The sequence below is a fragment of the Oreochromis aureus genome, linkage group 7, assembly GCF_013358895.1.
Source record: "Oreochromis aureus strain Israel breed Guangdong linkage group 7, ZZ_aureus, whole genome shotgun sequence".
NCBI lineage: Eukaryota > Metazoa > Chordata > Actinopteri > Cichliformes > Cichlidae > Oreochromis > Oreochromis aureus.
This window is the reverse complement of record NC_052948.1, coordinates 46,766,947-46,782,495: the sequence shown is the minus strand read 5'-3', so window position 1 is coordinate 46,782,495 and position 15,549 is coordinate 46,766,947. Positions and strand designations below refer to the sequence as shown.

Below are 15,549 nucleotides of genomic sequence, written 5' to 3'. Positions count from 1 at the left end.
ACTGGACAGTTAAAGATGAAAAAAATAAAAAAAAGGTAGCTTGGGCTGAGGAATCTTTCTACTCAGGCATGTAGATGGTAGCCTAAGAATTTGACATGAACAACATAAATCCATGGACCCAGCGAACCTTGTGTCAATAGTCCAGGCTGGTATGTTTTCTCTGCATACTTTGGACCACCCAGTGATCAAATGCTACAGGCTAACATTGTTGCTGACTGTGGTATGGCCTGCAGTTCTGGTTACTTCCACTGTGAAAATGCACCGAATGCAAAGCAAGTCTCAGTTTAATGAGCACAACAACGCATTCAGTGTGCTTCAGGAACTTCTCCACTCACCAGATCTGAATCCAATAGCACACCTGTGGAATGTGCAGGAACAGGAGATTCATTGCATGAACATGCAGCCAACCAATCTGCAGGAACTCTGTCATGCTTTCGTTTTAGTGTGGGTGACTGTCTCTTTGGAATACATGCCATGAAGAGATGTTTGAGAGCTAAAGAAGGCCCTGCCCAGTATTTAGGCCCTATAACAAAGTGACTAAAATTTGGACTATGCACTTGCACTGACAGCAGAGTTGTGAATGTGTATGTGTGTCTATGGGTTATGTTATTTTCTGTGGAGAAAGAAAGAAAAACAAAGCATCCTGGACATTGGAGGGGTTTGGTAAGTGTGTGTTTCTGTGTGGGTGGGTGCTTGTGTGTGTGTGTTTTTAGGTATGCACGTGTGTGTGTGTGTGTGTGTGTGTGTGTGTGTGTGTGTGTGTGTGTGTGTGTGTGTTTGTGCCCTAAAGCTCTTTGTGCCTGTTTTTTTGATGGACTCAGCCTTTGTTGCCACTCCACATGTCACACTCACCAGCACACACACACACACACGCTGTGAATGCAAGTCAGCTGGTTTGTTACACATGAGAGGACATTTCTCTGAAAATCTCATTTGACCTTAAAAACACCGAGAAAATAAATCTGAAGACTTGGGTCATCCAACAGACGATGTCTTTGGATTCAGTGTTTCTGTCAATCCACAATGTCCCCAGCATACAAAATGTCCCCAAAAGATTAGTGAACCATCTACTCACGTTCCTCACAAGCACGGCTAAACCAGACCACACACCCTCACATGCAAGCAGCCACCATTGGCTCTGCAAAGAGGGTTCCCTCCTGTCCCTATCCTTTCTTGCCTGCAGCTGCTGGCCAACCTGTCAGTTCCCAGGCATCAAGCCATCAGAGATGACGCCTCCTCACGCCACCAAGTGTTCACTACCTCGTCCTGCACCTTTCATCCACAAGGCTGTAATGTAATGTTGAGTGCTTATAAAGCCACCATGGGGGTTGGAGACACGTGCTACAAATAAAAAGGTCATTATAATGTTAATTACAGTTGTACCATTACACTTTTTATAAATCCACTATTGTGTGAGTAACTATAAGTTAGGATGGAGGTTAGATCCATAAAAAAAGAAAAAAGCAAAGAATAAATTCTAAAGAGGGGAGTCCAGCAAATACAAGAGTGAAGAGTTATTTAAAGGTGCCAAGTAACCTAAAAACTAAAAATCTCAGCATGCTATATGTTTTATATCAAAATGAAATAATAGAAAGACATTTAGGTGTTTATATGTGCCCCGTGGCCTTGGACTGTCCCTCAAAATCAAATGTGTATAGGAATGTTTGGGCTCACAGTATCCTCGCATTGGGTCTTGTTACATAATTGTGTTTCTGTAGCAAATTTAGAAAGAGAATATTCCGAGGTATAGTGCGCTGAATCCTTATCGCATTCAGGTTCAAAGTCATGAAGGTGAATGTGTGCACAATGGCAGTGTGTGTGTATTTGGAAGACAGCCTTTGGGAAACCATTTAAGGATTAATTTCCTGCACCTGACACATTAAATACAGGCAGAATGGAGGCAGGTGGAGAGCACGGTGCGAAGGGTCGTGGAGAAATAAGTCGGGGCTCGGGAGTAGAGGAGGGCCTGCTCAGTTCAGTGAGTAAATGTGGTGGGTGGGGGGAGGGTCATACAGGTTTGGACCTCATTAAGAGAATTGTCTGGGACCATTCAGGCTCTGAGCTGTTGCCGTGTCACCTGCCTTCTTACCATAACAGCCATCACAGGGAATAACAGCGGCTTATTAACATGTCTTTCCATTTTCCAGGTCACGCAGTTCACCATTAGAGTCAGAAAGCAACACAAAGCAGTTTTTTTGCAGCAAACACCGCAAGCTACGAGCCCGTAATTGACACGCACACGTCTGACATCTGTGGACTTGAGGCGTTTTTTTAAAGGCAGGTACATCATCTCAACCAGTATCGCTTTTGATCGCCTTTGAACAGCTTCTCTTTTCTCTTTGACACCCACCCTCTGTTTTTAATTTGTATTCACAGGGGGGTTCTTCGCTGTCTGAGGTTACATAGATGAGAACTTTGGGAGGCGGGGGGAGGAGGGGATTTCGGAGGGTGGGGATCTCTCTCCAGCAGCTTTTTAAAGAGGCTGAGGTATCAATCAGGTGCTGATGATAAACTGATGCAATCTTTCAGCCTATAGTGGAGGTTACTTCTAGACGTTGCGCTGCTTTGTATCAACTTACAAGAAGCTAAAAGTAGTCATTAATTTTTTTTTCCTTTGACACATGAAGCTGAACAAATGTAGCTAAGAGAGCTGCATTAATAAGGAGAAGATTCTTTCAAGGATAGACGCATTTTAAAATTTAACTACTGATATGTTTGGCAATTTAAACCCAAGTGCACTCATGTTCACTGAGCAGTACAATAACACCATAGGCAGGAAATCACATGCATTCAAACCTGTTTATTCTCATGCTTTCAATCATCATTCAAAGCATTCGCCAGAGTGACTGAATAAGACTGTGCTCCATTTCAAAATGTTACACATTCAAGAGTGAAATCATTATGTATAAATAAAATAAAATCTCTGGATGTCATAGAATAGAATTTCTTTTTTTTTTCTTAAAAAATGTAACCACTTCAGAGTAAGAAATTTAGCATTTACACAAAGCAGAATATATACAGAGAGGAATGAAGTACATTCGTAGATCAGCAGGTGCACAGCACTGGTCCCCAAAACCCCTGAAATTGATTGTTCCCATTATAAATATATATTTCAAAAATTAAGCTACAGCCCAGAGATAGTTTGATCTTCATATCCAACAGCAGGAAAAGCATTAAAGTACTTTAAGGATGTGGTGATTATCCCAGAATATAAGGTGCAGGGCTTTGCTGGAGTTGGCTTTTATTGAAATTCCTTTTCAGCAGCCAGCTTGAAATCGCTTTCTAAGAAATGCAAAAGAAATCTTTTGGAGAAAAAAAAAACATGGCCTTTTAGCCTGTAGAACAATAAGCGTGTCCCTGCACAAAAGACAAAATGGAAAAATAAAGTTAAAGTGAACTCCTGACTTGAAATGTGTGAATCATAAATGACTCCAGCCCTGCTTAGAGGTGAAAAGGCGCTACAGGGTGAAGGCTGACTAGTTGGTCTTTTTGCAGTTTGTTGCCGCTGCGTTCGGTGACTCCTCTTTGGCTTCGAGCGAGCTGCTCTGTCCCGTGGCTGGAGAAGCTGGGGTTTGCTGCCCCGGTGATCCATTCTCACTGGACTCTTTGGTGGTGGTTGTCTTGTTCATGCTGCTATTATCGATACAAGCGCTCTTCACCTCACTGGTGAGGGCGGCATAAGGCGAGTAGCCGGCGAAGAGGGTCTTATAGAGGGCTGACTCAATGGTGGCGAAGGGTGAGGTGGAAGAGCCCGTCAGCATCATCCTTGACTACAGAGCAAAACATACATGCGTCAATATTTTTCTGAAAAATTTAGGATGACATTTAATGACATTTGGGAGAGAATAAATTGTCCTTCAACAGAGCAGACGTCCTGAAAGCAGCTATAATGAACATTTTTAAAAATAACGAATGGATCACATGGCTACTTCTATCACTTTCCTTGAAACCTTGCTCATATTGTTACCTCAGCCACAGCAGGCACCTCTATGCTCCCCGGCTAGCTTGGTACTTTCAGTTGCCTCCTGTATTTTCAGAGGTTGCCATAACGGATGGTTTGGCATATTCAGAGTTGCACAGGTTTTTCCCATCATTACGCAAACCTCCTATTTACAAATGCTTCCCCGTTACTGTCATGTGTCTCCACCTTGGTCTCAAATCAGGAAAGTGTTCATTTCTGCACCAACCAACAGGCACATGGTGTTACTAGTTGGCAAATATGGAGGTTAAAGGCCCACATGTATACACATTTGTAAACATATGAATGAATATTGATTTCTTTTGCTGTCAGAGACTGACTGCAAGTAGTAGCGGTGAGCAAAGCCTCTTTTCCACTAGTACCTACTTGGCTTAACTCAGTTTTTAGGGTTTTCCATTAGGTAGTAGTGCCTGGTACCAGGTACTTTTTTAATATCTACTCGGCCTGGTGTCCAAGTGACCTGACAACGAGGGAAATGCCCACACACAAACCAACATCGTGGTCCAATTAGACCGTACATTTACCATCGGTTTCGCAGTAGGTATACCATTGCCTTGATGCTCATTGTTGTCTTGTGTTTGTATCATACAAATAACGTCACAGGAAATTTGGGCTACCTTGTTCTAACAACTCCACCCACATTGAGGTGGCACTCAATTGTAATTGAAAACCATGTTGAGCCAAGCCGAGTGGGTGTTAGTGGGAAAGGTGGGAAACTTCTGAGTGATCAATTTTCAATGGCAAGCTGATTGCACATGTCTTCAAACTGTAGTCTGACTCATAGTGACTGCAATCACTCTCAGACAAGGTTTGCAAACAGCTGCCGTCTAATTTAGAAACGCAGAAATATTGCCACCATGTTGCAGTCAAGCTGAGTTAGTCCAGTTACGCTCAGCAGCACCGATGAGCATAACCTGTCTATGACCTGTCAACTCATTGCCAGCTGGTTATATTCATATATAAAACCAATGTTGCAGAGCACGTATATCATCATTTATGAAGGTGTTTTAACTTCTGTTTCAAAATTATGAGGTCTAGTAGTTAAGTATTTCAGATTTGCAATTTTCACACGTAATAGAGCGACTCCGCCATCTTGCCGCACCAAAGCCACTTTGAAGATGGCAACTGACTGCAAGTGGTCGCAGCAGAACTGATCCCCATCTTCAAAGTAACCATTTCAAAAGATAACAAGCTAGCAAGTTCATCACACAGTCACAACAATGCTGGTGTGGCCTCTTACCACTGTTTGTGACTGTAGCGTTACACCAATGAGGTCAAATCAAAAAGCAAATAAGATGACACAGAAAACATTTCAGCTTATTACAGACAACAAATTATCACTTTTCATAGAAAGCTGAACAACTGTAGTCCATCTCAAACAAATTTAATTTAAATGTATGAGCATTTACTTTTCATTTGGGAAAAAGAGCGAACATCCGCAACACCGAGAACCCAAAATAACAAACAGCAGGCCTGGACACAGCTCTTAAATGTGATGAAACTGTTTGCTGTTAATTTGACAGATCAGAGTCAGAGGGAGCTAACAGAATGAGAGTTGAAAGAAGACGTCTTAGATTTATCTGTGTCTCAGTCAAGAGCACAAGTTTCCCAGAGTAGAGAAAAGTGGATGATGCAAGCTGATGAAAATGATGCAAAAGCCCCAGCCCTACGGGTAATACCGTACTAATGTGAGTCACCACCGCGAAAACTTCAAAAAAGCAGAGCGAGAAAGGTCATTTAGAAGACACGATAGCACCGATTTGGGAGGAAGCTGTGGCACTAAAACCTTTGCTATACCAAAGTTTTAACTTAATAACAAGAGTGGCATTTATTCATTTCTTTTGCTGCAAGTAGTTAAGCTAAACTGATCAAAAATAGACCACCTTTTTAGAATTTTCCAAATTACTACAATTTTGAGTTATAGCCTGCTCATAGGTTCAGGTTTGGAGTCCAGATTTGGCATCAGACTGACCTTGTTGACAACAATAAAGACGGTGTAAATGAACATCAGGTGGTGCTTCTGGAGAGGCAGGTAGTGTGTCTGCTGCAGAGCGAACAGCACCGCCCCGATCAGGGTAATCTTTGTGGGACTAAAGAGAAAAGCAAAGAAAAAAGATAAATCCTAACAAAAACTGAAAAATAGAAGATAAACATATACATACAACTGAAATAAATCACATCTTGTATGCACAAATAAACCAGGGCATGTTGTTAACTCTAGATGTGTCAGGCTTCCAGTTGCATAAACTGCATCCTCAGCGTGGTTGAATAGTGTGGAAAGTTTGGAAAATACCCTCATCTTTATGTTATTACTGCGGGTAAAGTGAAAGGATTGATGCCACTTTAATTTCTGTATGACTTGTTGAAAAGCTACAACCAGGGACCATGAAAAAAATAGCTTGCCTGGTATATAGTATATCATTAATATAACAAATTACAGTCAAGATAGGACAATATACTTAATGTGCATTAAAAATTACATTTTATGACCACAAAAATATCATAAAATCAATATTAGAGAGTCCTGTGTGAGGCTTACTAAGACATTTTGAGGAGCTCATTTGTCTCTGGTTTCCACACTCCTCGAACAAGCTGCTCAAAATTACTTATCAGACCACCTCCAGCACCTGGTAGGGAGAGTAGGGAGATATATGGTTGCTACGCATTAATATGTAAAATATGTGTGTTAAATATTCAAATATTTTATGGTTACTTGAAAGCCCTAACATGCAAAAAAAACAAAAAAACAACAAAACCCTGTCACACTCATACCTACTGACCTCTAGCCCATCCGATGGCAATCATAACAAGAAGGCCGTCCTTGTATTTGCTGTGAGCCTGAGTCACCCCTCCAAGGACCTTCCACGTCCTCGTCACTTCCTTCATCCCTGACAGCACCAGTCTGAGGGGCAGCGGCGACGCACATGCGTACACCAGGTCCATGGGGCAGTAAAACACCAGGTACCTAATAGAGACACACAAGGCTCATTTAACACGTGGACACATGCACGTTTCAATGACATGGCCACTAAACAAGGCTCAAGGTGATTTTGACAGCATTACCCTCAGGTCTTTGTCAAGTACCTACATTCACCAGCAGGGGGTGTTGTAAATTATTTGTGAGACAGGTGTAATAATATAAGCCACCAGCAGAGGGGGCCATGGACTTATTTAGATACAGACACTCTTTGAAAACATCTCTATTTCTTCCACGTTTGGAAAACTTGGATAATTACTTTATTTATCTATTATTCACTAATTGAATCTACACACCTTATTTTTCAGCCTCAGATATTTCAACCATCAAATATTTACCATATGACTGAAGCAAGGAGAACACCGGTGCTGTTGGACAAAGGAGCGACTGGTGGCTCTGCCAGCATGATCCCCGACAGCACTGCTCCCCCAAAACAGAAGAGCATGGAGCTGAACCAGCAGGCTAAGGGGCTGACTCTGGACACCTCGAGAGCTCCTGCACAACAGCAAAAATGGATAATGAAGAACAATAAACATAAATGATCACTATTATTGGGCAGGTCCCTAGAATAAAGAGACTAGAGAGACTAGTTCTGTGAATGAGTAAGATGTCGTTTACACTCGGCTTAACTTGATACATAAACCAGTTCAATTTGAAGATAACAGATAACTGGAACATAATGGAGTTTGATACTTTGGCCTCTTTTCTATCTGAGGCACCTCCCTACTCTTTCATAGACATTGTTTGAGGTTCACAGATAGCTCCTTTTCTTTGTTCAGTCTATTTGTCAATCACAGCTGCAGTATGAGTGACTGGACTTGTGGTAAAAAAAACCCTGTTTATAGGAAAACTGCATTTCTTTTCCACTGAAACCATTTACACAATATCTACATGACAGGACGGGCCAAGACTCAAAGACAAAATGGGCTGTTGAGCATGAATTAGCAAGGAAGCTGCTTTCTATTAAGACCTTCAGGTTTAGATGTTGTTAGGCCTCTGTATACCAGTGGATTTTAAAATCAAACAATCAATATGATTCAAGTGCAGGATTTCAGCTTTAATTCAAGGGGTAGTGGCCTTGAGATGTGCCCGGCCTTTACTGCAGAGGCCTGTAGTTGCTGCTTGTTTGTGGTTCAATTATTAAATTTTGTATTTAATAATTGAAAAGCTGCTCTATTAGGCTGAGGTCAGGTGACTGGCTTGGCCTTGAAGAATCACATGTCTTTGCCTTGAAAAACTCTTGGGCTTCTTTTGCGGTATGCTTTGCCTCATTATCCATTTGCACTGTGAAGAGCTGATATTTGCAGCATTTGGCTAAATGTGAGCGGCGAGTATAGCCCTGTAGACTTCAGAATTTATCCTGCTATTTCTATCAGCCGTCATATCATCAACCACTGGTTGAAATACATGCCATAACTTTGACAGATGATGTGTATGCTTCGGATCAAGGGCTGTTTCTCCCCTTCTCCATCTTTTTCCTCCTCCTATCATTCTGGTACAAGTTCATCTTGGTTTCTGTCAAAACAATTCTTTGAGACATGTACAGCCTCTTTTAGATGTTTTCTAGCTAAGTCTAGAAAGCATCTAAAAGAACTTCCTGTTTCACGTTCTGTGCCAACCACAGTAACCAGTGTTTGGCATCTTGTTGTAAACCTTCTCCATTTACATTCATGAGGGCGTCTCTATACTGTAGAGTTAAATAACACTGATACGCCTGCTTCCTCGAGACTGCTATGGACTTGTCTAGATGCTGTGTGGGGAATCTTTTTAACTGAGGAAAGGAGGAGTCACAGATTACTGATTTGGCCACTCCTAATGTTATCTCTCTAATAGGTTTATTTTGGTCTTTCAGTCTAATAATGGGCTCCTTCACTTGTGTCACCATTTCTTGGGACCTATTATTGAGAGTTTCAGTGAAGCAATACCAAATGCAAGTTGAATACTTGGAATCCATTCGACTTCATTTATTACCTTAATTTGACATGAAATAATAAAGTGAACAGGCCTCACCTGGCCATGAAACGACTTTTCAGTCAACTGTCAAATTACTTTTGAGTTTCTGAAAATGGGAGGCTGTATAAAAAGGCTGTAATTCCTAAACAGTTAATACACTACTTTTGTTAAAACCCTTTGAATTAAAGCTGCAAGTCTGTACTTCAATCATATCTTGACTGTTTGTTTGTTTGTTTTTTTGTTTGTTTTAAATCCACTGTTGTGGCATGGAGAGCTTAGTGTAGTAATCAGTGTAGCTACTGATATCATTAGATCTCTCTTTAAAAAGGTGGACTTCATCATGGGTGGCCTGAGATACACATGCATTTCATGCAGTACTTTTTCTGACATACTCGAATATAATCTTGCATGCCTTGTCTGCCTCAACCAAAATTAATGCTTCCAACGTACACAAGGATATACATCTGTCTTGAACCTAAGACAGTTAGCTCTTAGTCAATCCCTGTGTTACCTGCCCTGAGTCAGTGACCACACACAGGACCAAAATGGTAATCTGAGGATTACGGAAAGATTAAAGACTCCTGGAGTGAGATTGGTAAACCAGGAGGATTTAAAACTGCTTCCTATGTAGCCTCCCTCGGCCTCACGTCTGAGTTGTTCACTGTTTAACTTTCTATAGAGTGGCAGTTCCTTAGAAAACATCTTTAAAATGAGTTCAAAGTTTCTACATGAGACCATTTGCAGTGGAGGAAAATGTGAAAGCTGATATGTCTGGTAGCAGACACTTGAACCTGTGAGTAAATGCAGGATAGCATCTCACTAATTGCTTGCAAGAGTCACGGGTAAACTCAACACTGAATACAGTAAGTTTTAAATTTCACCTGGACTTCCTCCTGCACTGAGATATCATATATACAAATGGAAATGCACCTGGCATAAAGATACAACAGGTAAGCAGCCAGTACTAAAGGAGCTTATTCATTGATATGCCTTTGTATAAAGCTGAAATTATACTCTGTTGCGGACACAGACCAGACAGCCGAGTGATCAATCCTATTATACTTATTTGAGGTCCGCTGCCTGGGCGCATGCATAGTTGGTGGATTGTCTCCTGTCACAAAAAACAAGCAGGTACACAGATGTATGACTTTAATGAATGACTTCATTTAAAATGGTTGTTTTCCTTGGCACAGACCCAGCTTTTTAGTATGGAAGGCCATTCAAGAATCTTTATGGACCATTTCTAAAAACCTACAGATTGCAGGATGGTCATCAGGTCGCTCAGATGCGTCACCAGTTTGCCAAGGTCTGAAAGAAGACCCAAACTGTCAGCCTCAGATGGGAGGAAATTAGTTAGGATGCTCGGGAACGATACATGAACACAGAGGCTCAAGCCTGCCATGAACTGGAAACTGCTGGAACACCAGCATCACTGCGAAGTGAGTTTTACATCACCATAAACTGAGAGGATGCTGATCAAGAAAGAAGCCCTGGCAACAAAACTGAAATCTTTAAGCTTGACTGAAATTTGCAGCTGCCCACATTGACAAGCCAAATGTGTTCTGGAGAAAGATTGAGCTTTTTGGCCACAATGACAAGATGTATGATTGGAGAAATAATTGTGAGTGAAAAGAACAATGTACCAGCTGTCAAGCATGGTGATAGTAGCATCATACTCTGGGCTGTGGTACTGGTAGTCAAGTGGTACTGGTACATTTCATAAAGTGGTTGGAATAATGAAACAGAAGGATAACCTTCACATTCTTGAACTTGTAACTTTGACACAATTGGGTGTTCCAACACAACAACGATTCGTGCCCACAATGAGTGGATGTAAACTTTTGACCACAGTTGTAATCTTATGCTTAAAGATGTTAAAGTCACATGCATTAGAAAACAAATGGAAAAAGGTATAACTTCGCTTTTCCTCACAACTAAGTGTGGGTTCCAGCATGCCACAGACAAATAAACAAACAGAGTGAGGAATACACTATAAAGTGGCTCCAGCTCAGTGTCAGCAGATTTCAGCCATCACTGTGTAATACTATGATTTTTTTCCATGACTGTGCTCAAGAAGTCTGATGTAACACACCTCATGTGGTTAAAACGATGCTGGGGAGGGTAAAAAAAAATTTCAGTGGGGAACAGCAATTTAAAAAATGTCTGACATCGTGACAGTTATTTACATCCTGTTCTCTGTGATAGCCCCCAGCCTAAACCCTCGACACTGCTTTTTGTTGTTGTGGTCGTTGTAGCGCAGAGTTTACCAATGCACCACACTGCTTACACAGTAAACACTGTTGCACTGTCATCACCTTTAGCTCCACAGCAAAGCAAACTGCTGTAGTCAGTGTGGGTTCCCGATGGGTCGCACAGAGATTAAAGATGGAGGGAGATCAATTCATAAAACATGATTACATCTACAAGTCGGTGAAGAAGCAAACAACAGAAGAAAAAAAATTACACTGTTTACCATTTCCGCTGAAATATAAAAGCACTGCTTAGAGTGCTCTGACATGCAAAATCCCTTCTTCTGGTTTTGCATGGGAAGGAAGTGGATTTACAAGTCAAATTTGAGAAATGCAGGTCAACTACACTGCAGATGTCTTCCTTCCTTCTTTTCTCTCTTGCAGTTCACCTGTTCCACAGCAGCAGTCTAACTAAAGTCTTTCCGTTTTAACCAGGATAACATCTAACAAATATACAGACCAAACACAGCATTATCTAACACGGAAACTCTGCCGTTTTTTTCATTCCTCCTAGTGTGCACATCTACAAGTCTTCTCTTCCTCCCACTAGCACTTTCTTCTTCTTCCTCTTCCTCCCTCTGTGGACAGCATAATTATAGCCAGCATTAAATATCCCCCCCCCCCCCCCCCCAAAAAAAAAAGACACCTCTGGTTATCTCTGGCTTAAAGAGAGGCCCACTGATTGACATATAACCACTGCTCTCCTTCCTTGTCCCCGTCCTTCCGTTTTCCACACACTCCACTCTCAGCAGTGTTTATAAATGTGCTTAAAATAACTCCGTAATGGCATAAACACAGGGGGTAGAACAGACAAGTGCCTTTAAAATACTCGTTTGTACAGTATGTGTGTCTAACGTGCAATTAAGCCTAACTGAAACTTGTTTTTCTTCTCGCTAACATTTGAGAACGTCTGGAGCCGCCCCACCGCTGCACAGCACGGAGGTGGATTTGACACAGAGGAAAGAGAAAAGAGGAAAGAGACTAGCGAAGGAGGGTTGAATGGTTTATGGCATTCCTTTCCTTTTTTGGGGGCTTCCTGAGTGTTTTGTGCCTTGACAGAGTTTACAGTTTCTTTTTAAACGACCCAGAGATTTAAATCTGCCCTCGGCCATTCTCTCAGTGGCCTTTTGTTTGTTTGTTAAGCAAGTCACTGATCTTCACCAAACTTGCTTAACATGAAGTGAGCGAACAAGCAACGACCAACATGAGAATTTTGCAAACGGTGTTGTCAACACTGTCGCTCCCTGTGATTCTTTCGTCCAGCCAGAGACAAACAGACCGGAGTAGAGGACACAGGGTTAAAAAGGTCACAGCAGCTCAGATGCTTTGCAAGGCAAGTTCAAAAATAGCCCATAGACTTACAGCAGGGGGACTACAATGGACTGTCCACGTGCTTGAGTCAACTCCCTGTGCAGTTAAAGTCCACCTGTCTCCATAGCTACTATCTTGGTGACATAACATGGCTCAGTGCACAACTTTGGTCTGAGCTCGTGCAATAGGCTCTAACACAGCTAAAGCATTGGGCTTTTAAACTTTTGTGACGATGATCTCCAACTACTGCTACAACGAAAGACTGCAGACAACAGAACTAAAAGGTTTATACTGAGGCTGTGGGGAGAGCTTAATTGCTTTTGCTTTCCTGAGATAAACAAGTAATGACTCATGAGGCTCCACCAAAATTGAGTTGCTACTTTTGCAAGTTCCTCAAAAAAAAATACCACACAGTATCAAAACAAGCCATTCACACCATCAAACAGAGTTGTTCTCACGGTGCAGAAGGTAATAAATAATTATGAATATAAAGGTGTCAAGGGTTAAATAAAAAGTACCATGGTGCACTGCAATAAATGTTTGATTTACAGCCGTGATTGTACTAGGATAAAAACTGTTCTGCCATTTGTTTACCCTTGTTTTGATGGCTCTGTAGTGTCTACCAGAGGGCAACGGGTCAAACAGCAAGGGTCCAGGGTGAAAAAGTGTCCTTATTCATTTTTAAGGCTTCTTGAAAGGTATCTCGCTTTTGCAATCTCTTTCAGGGAGGGAAAAGGAAAGCCAGTAATGTTTTGTGCTGTGTTTAAAATTCTCTGGATATGTACTGCAAAGCATCCAGTGTGCCACACTGACACAGAGCACACCAGTATGCTCTCTATGGTGAAGTGAGAGGTAACCAGCAGGTAAAGGGGTGGACGTACTTTGAAATTCTGAGTTGATACCAATATTTTTTATTGTTGATTTTTGACAGAGAAACTAAGAAATCTTCATTACCCAGAAAAACAAGTGTACTCATTAAAGCAAGTAGCTGAAAATCAATGAAAAGCTGATGTGACGCAGCATATAAACAGGCCTCTATTAGTGAACATTAGCTTTGTGCTGATAGGCTGATATTTGCCAGAAAGACTGATAATGGCTGTTGCTGATGTTCAGTCAGCATATGGGTCCATAGATTAAAAGACCACACAATATGAAGTAGCTCCACCCTTACTAACAGCAACAGCCACTGACAGTAAAGCTAGCTGATTGGACAGTCCCTTTGAATGCAGGACCTTGTTTATTTGAGTGGAATTCATCCATTAGTATTACTACTTAAACTTAACAGATCTGAATACTTAAACTGAACAAAGCTCTTCACATGCCTAACTCACACTGTTCTGAGTTTGATGATGCTTCTAGCTATAGTTTGCTTGAATTCATTAATCTGTGCATTTTCTGAACAAAATATCAGAATATGCTTCAAACTCATCACCTGGTCTGGCCCAAAACATTCACTCTATGTAAATAAGATGATAGTAAGGTCCAGTAATTCAGTCATGGCAACTTTTTAATGTATTTACTGCATAATTTATCAATTTAATGGGTTGCAGTGCACTTCTATATGTGGCAGCACTATTTATATGCAAACTTATCCAATTAAGGTTCAGACTATGCTGCGTGCCAATTAACCCACAAATTAACAGCTGTTATGTTTTACAATACTTATTAATAATTTATAATCTGTAAAAACGCTTGCAACTTTGCAGAAGCAAAGTGGATGCCTACAGCGTGTCTGATTTTGCATAACAAAATAATATGTAGTTTAAAGTGAAATATTACCAATAAAAACAGCAAAGGAGCACTTTAATTATTTTTTGACTAAGTGGCTCAGATCTCAAACCAGTGGCATATTAAGAACCACTTCAGCTAGGAAATATGCAAATAAGCACATGAAATCATAAATATTTTATGAGTCTTATGAAACGAGGCTATATAAACACATTTAAGCAGCACGTGCGGGCTATTTATGCGTTGTTTTCAATGTGAAGCAGCTGGAAAACTTTTCCTTTTTCTAAACAGCCCCATTCCCCACCGACGTGCCACGCAGTCAGGTAAACTTTCAACAGAATGGCTGGAGGTCTGATATTACAAACTTCAGCCAAACAAAGTTAACAGAAAGAAAAAAGCCGCTTCACAGTGTAAACTTAGCACGAACTATAATCCTCAACGTCTCGTAAAACACTCACCTGGCTGCTCCCTCAGAGCCATGACAGACACGATATAATGCGCCATGTCAAAGTAAGGAAACATGGACAAGTTTGCCAGTCCATGAGACAGTTCGTCGAAATGCAGCACACTGAGAAGATCCATCTTTCTAAAACAATTCGGCAGGAATGAGCTTCCAGACGAGGACTTGAAGCGGAGTAAAGGCACCGGTCCAGCTCAGAGCATCAGGGCACAAACTTGGCTTCATCCGCAGTCTTGTCAAGTCTGACAGAGAGGCTGCTGCTGCCGAGCCGATCGCACCAGGTTAGCTGACCCTTAGGGTAACTGGGGTTTTATGTTGCTGGGCAACAGACCTGTACTATCGTACAACAGTCATTACCGCTGTTATCTCTTCAGCGACGCTGTCATCGTCGCATAGGCGGAATTCCTGCTCTACGTGCCGCCATGCTAGTGATGTGGCGGGCGGAGCCAGAGAGGCTCGGTGATTGGCGGAAAGAGTGCACCGCGAGCCAATCGCTTGTCAGAGTGTGGCTTTCTGAGGTGATCGACCAGGGATGGGTAAAAGTAAACAAACCGCTTTACGTACCTTTTGTTTGCCTGTGCCTTTAATAGGTGGAGCTTACAGGTAGTCAGGACACATGCTGTAGTCAGTTTCAAATATATTCAACCACTGATATTGTTTTAATCAGTATATATTAACTTTAACTCTTTGTTGTCATTGTACAGTCATACTTACACAATAGTACAACGAAAGTGGAGTAGCTACTGTACCACATCTATACTACAAGAAACGCAAACAGTAATAGAATAGAATAGAATAGAATAGAATAATCCTTTAATTGTCCCACAAGGGGAAATTTGGTTGTAACAGCAGCCAGAACGACACATATACAAACAAACAGTACACAGGACAC

At 41.4% G+C, this 15,549-nt stretch overlaps 1 protein-coding gene across 1 annotated transcript; it reads right to left on the bottom strand.

Moving 5' to 3' along the window:
• Nucleotides 1-2,780: 2,780 nt before the first annotated feature.
• tmem38b (transmembrane protein 38B) lies at nucleotides 2,781-15,088 on the bottom strand. The gene is made up of 6 exons (XM_031754548.2): nucleotides 14,656-15,088; nucleotides 7,295-7,451; nucleotides 6,760-6,944; nucleotides 6,519-6,606; nucleotides 5,952-6,069; nucleotides 2,781-3,770 (listed from the first exon to the last, which is right to left on the bottom strand). Exons 1-6 carry the CDS (start codon nucleotides 14,777-14,779, stop codon nucleotides 3,477-3,479), a joined length of 966 nt encoding a protein of 321 aa, XP_031610408.1. The 5' UTR covers nucleotides 14,780-15,088; the 3' UTR covers nucleotides 2,781-3,476.
• Nucleotides 15,089-15,549: the final 461 nt, after the last annotated feature.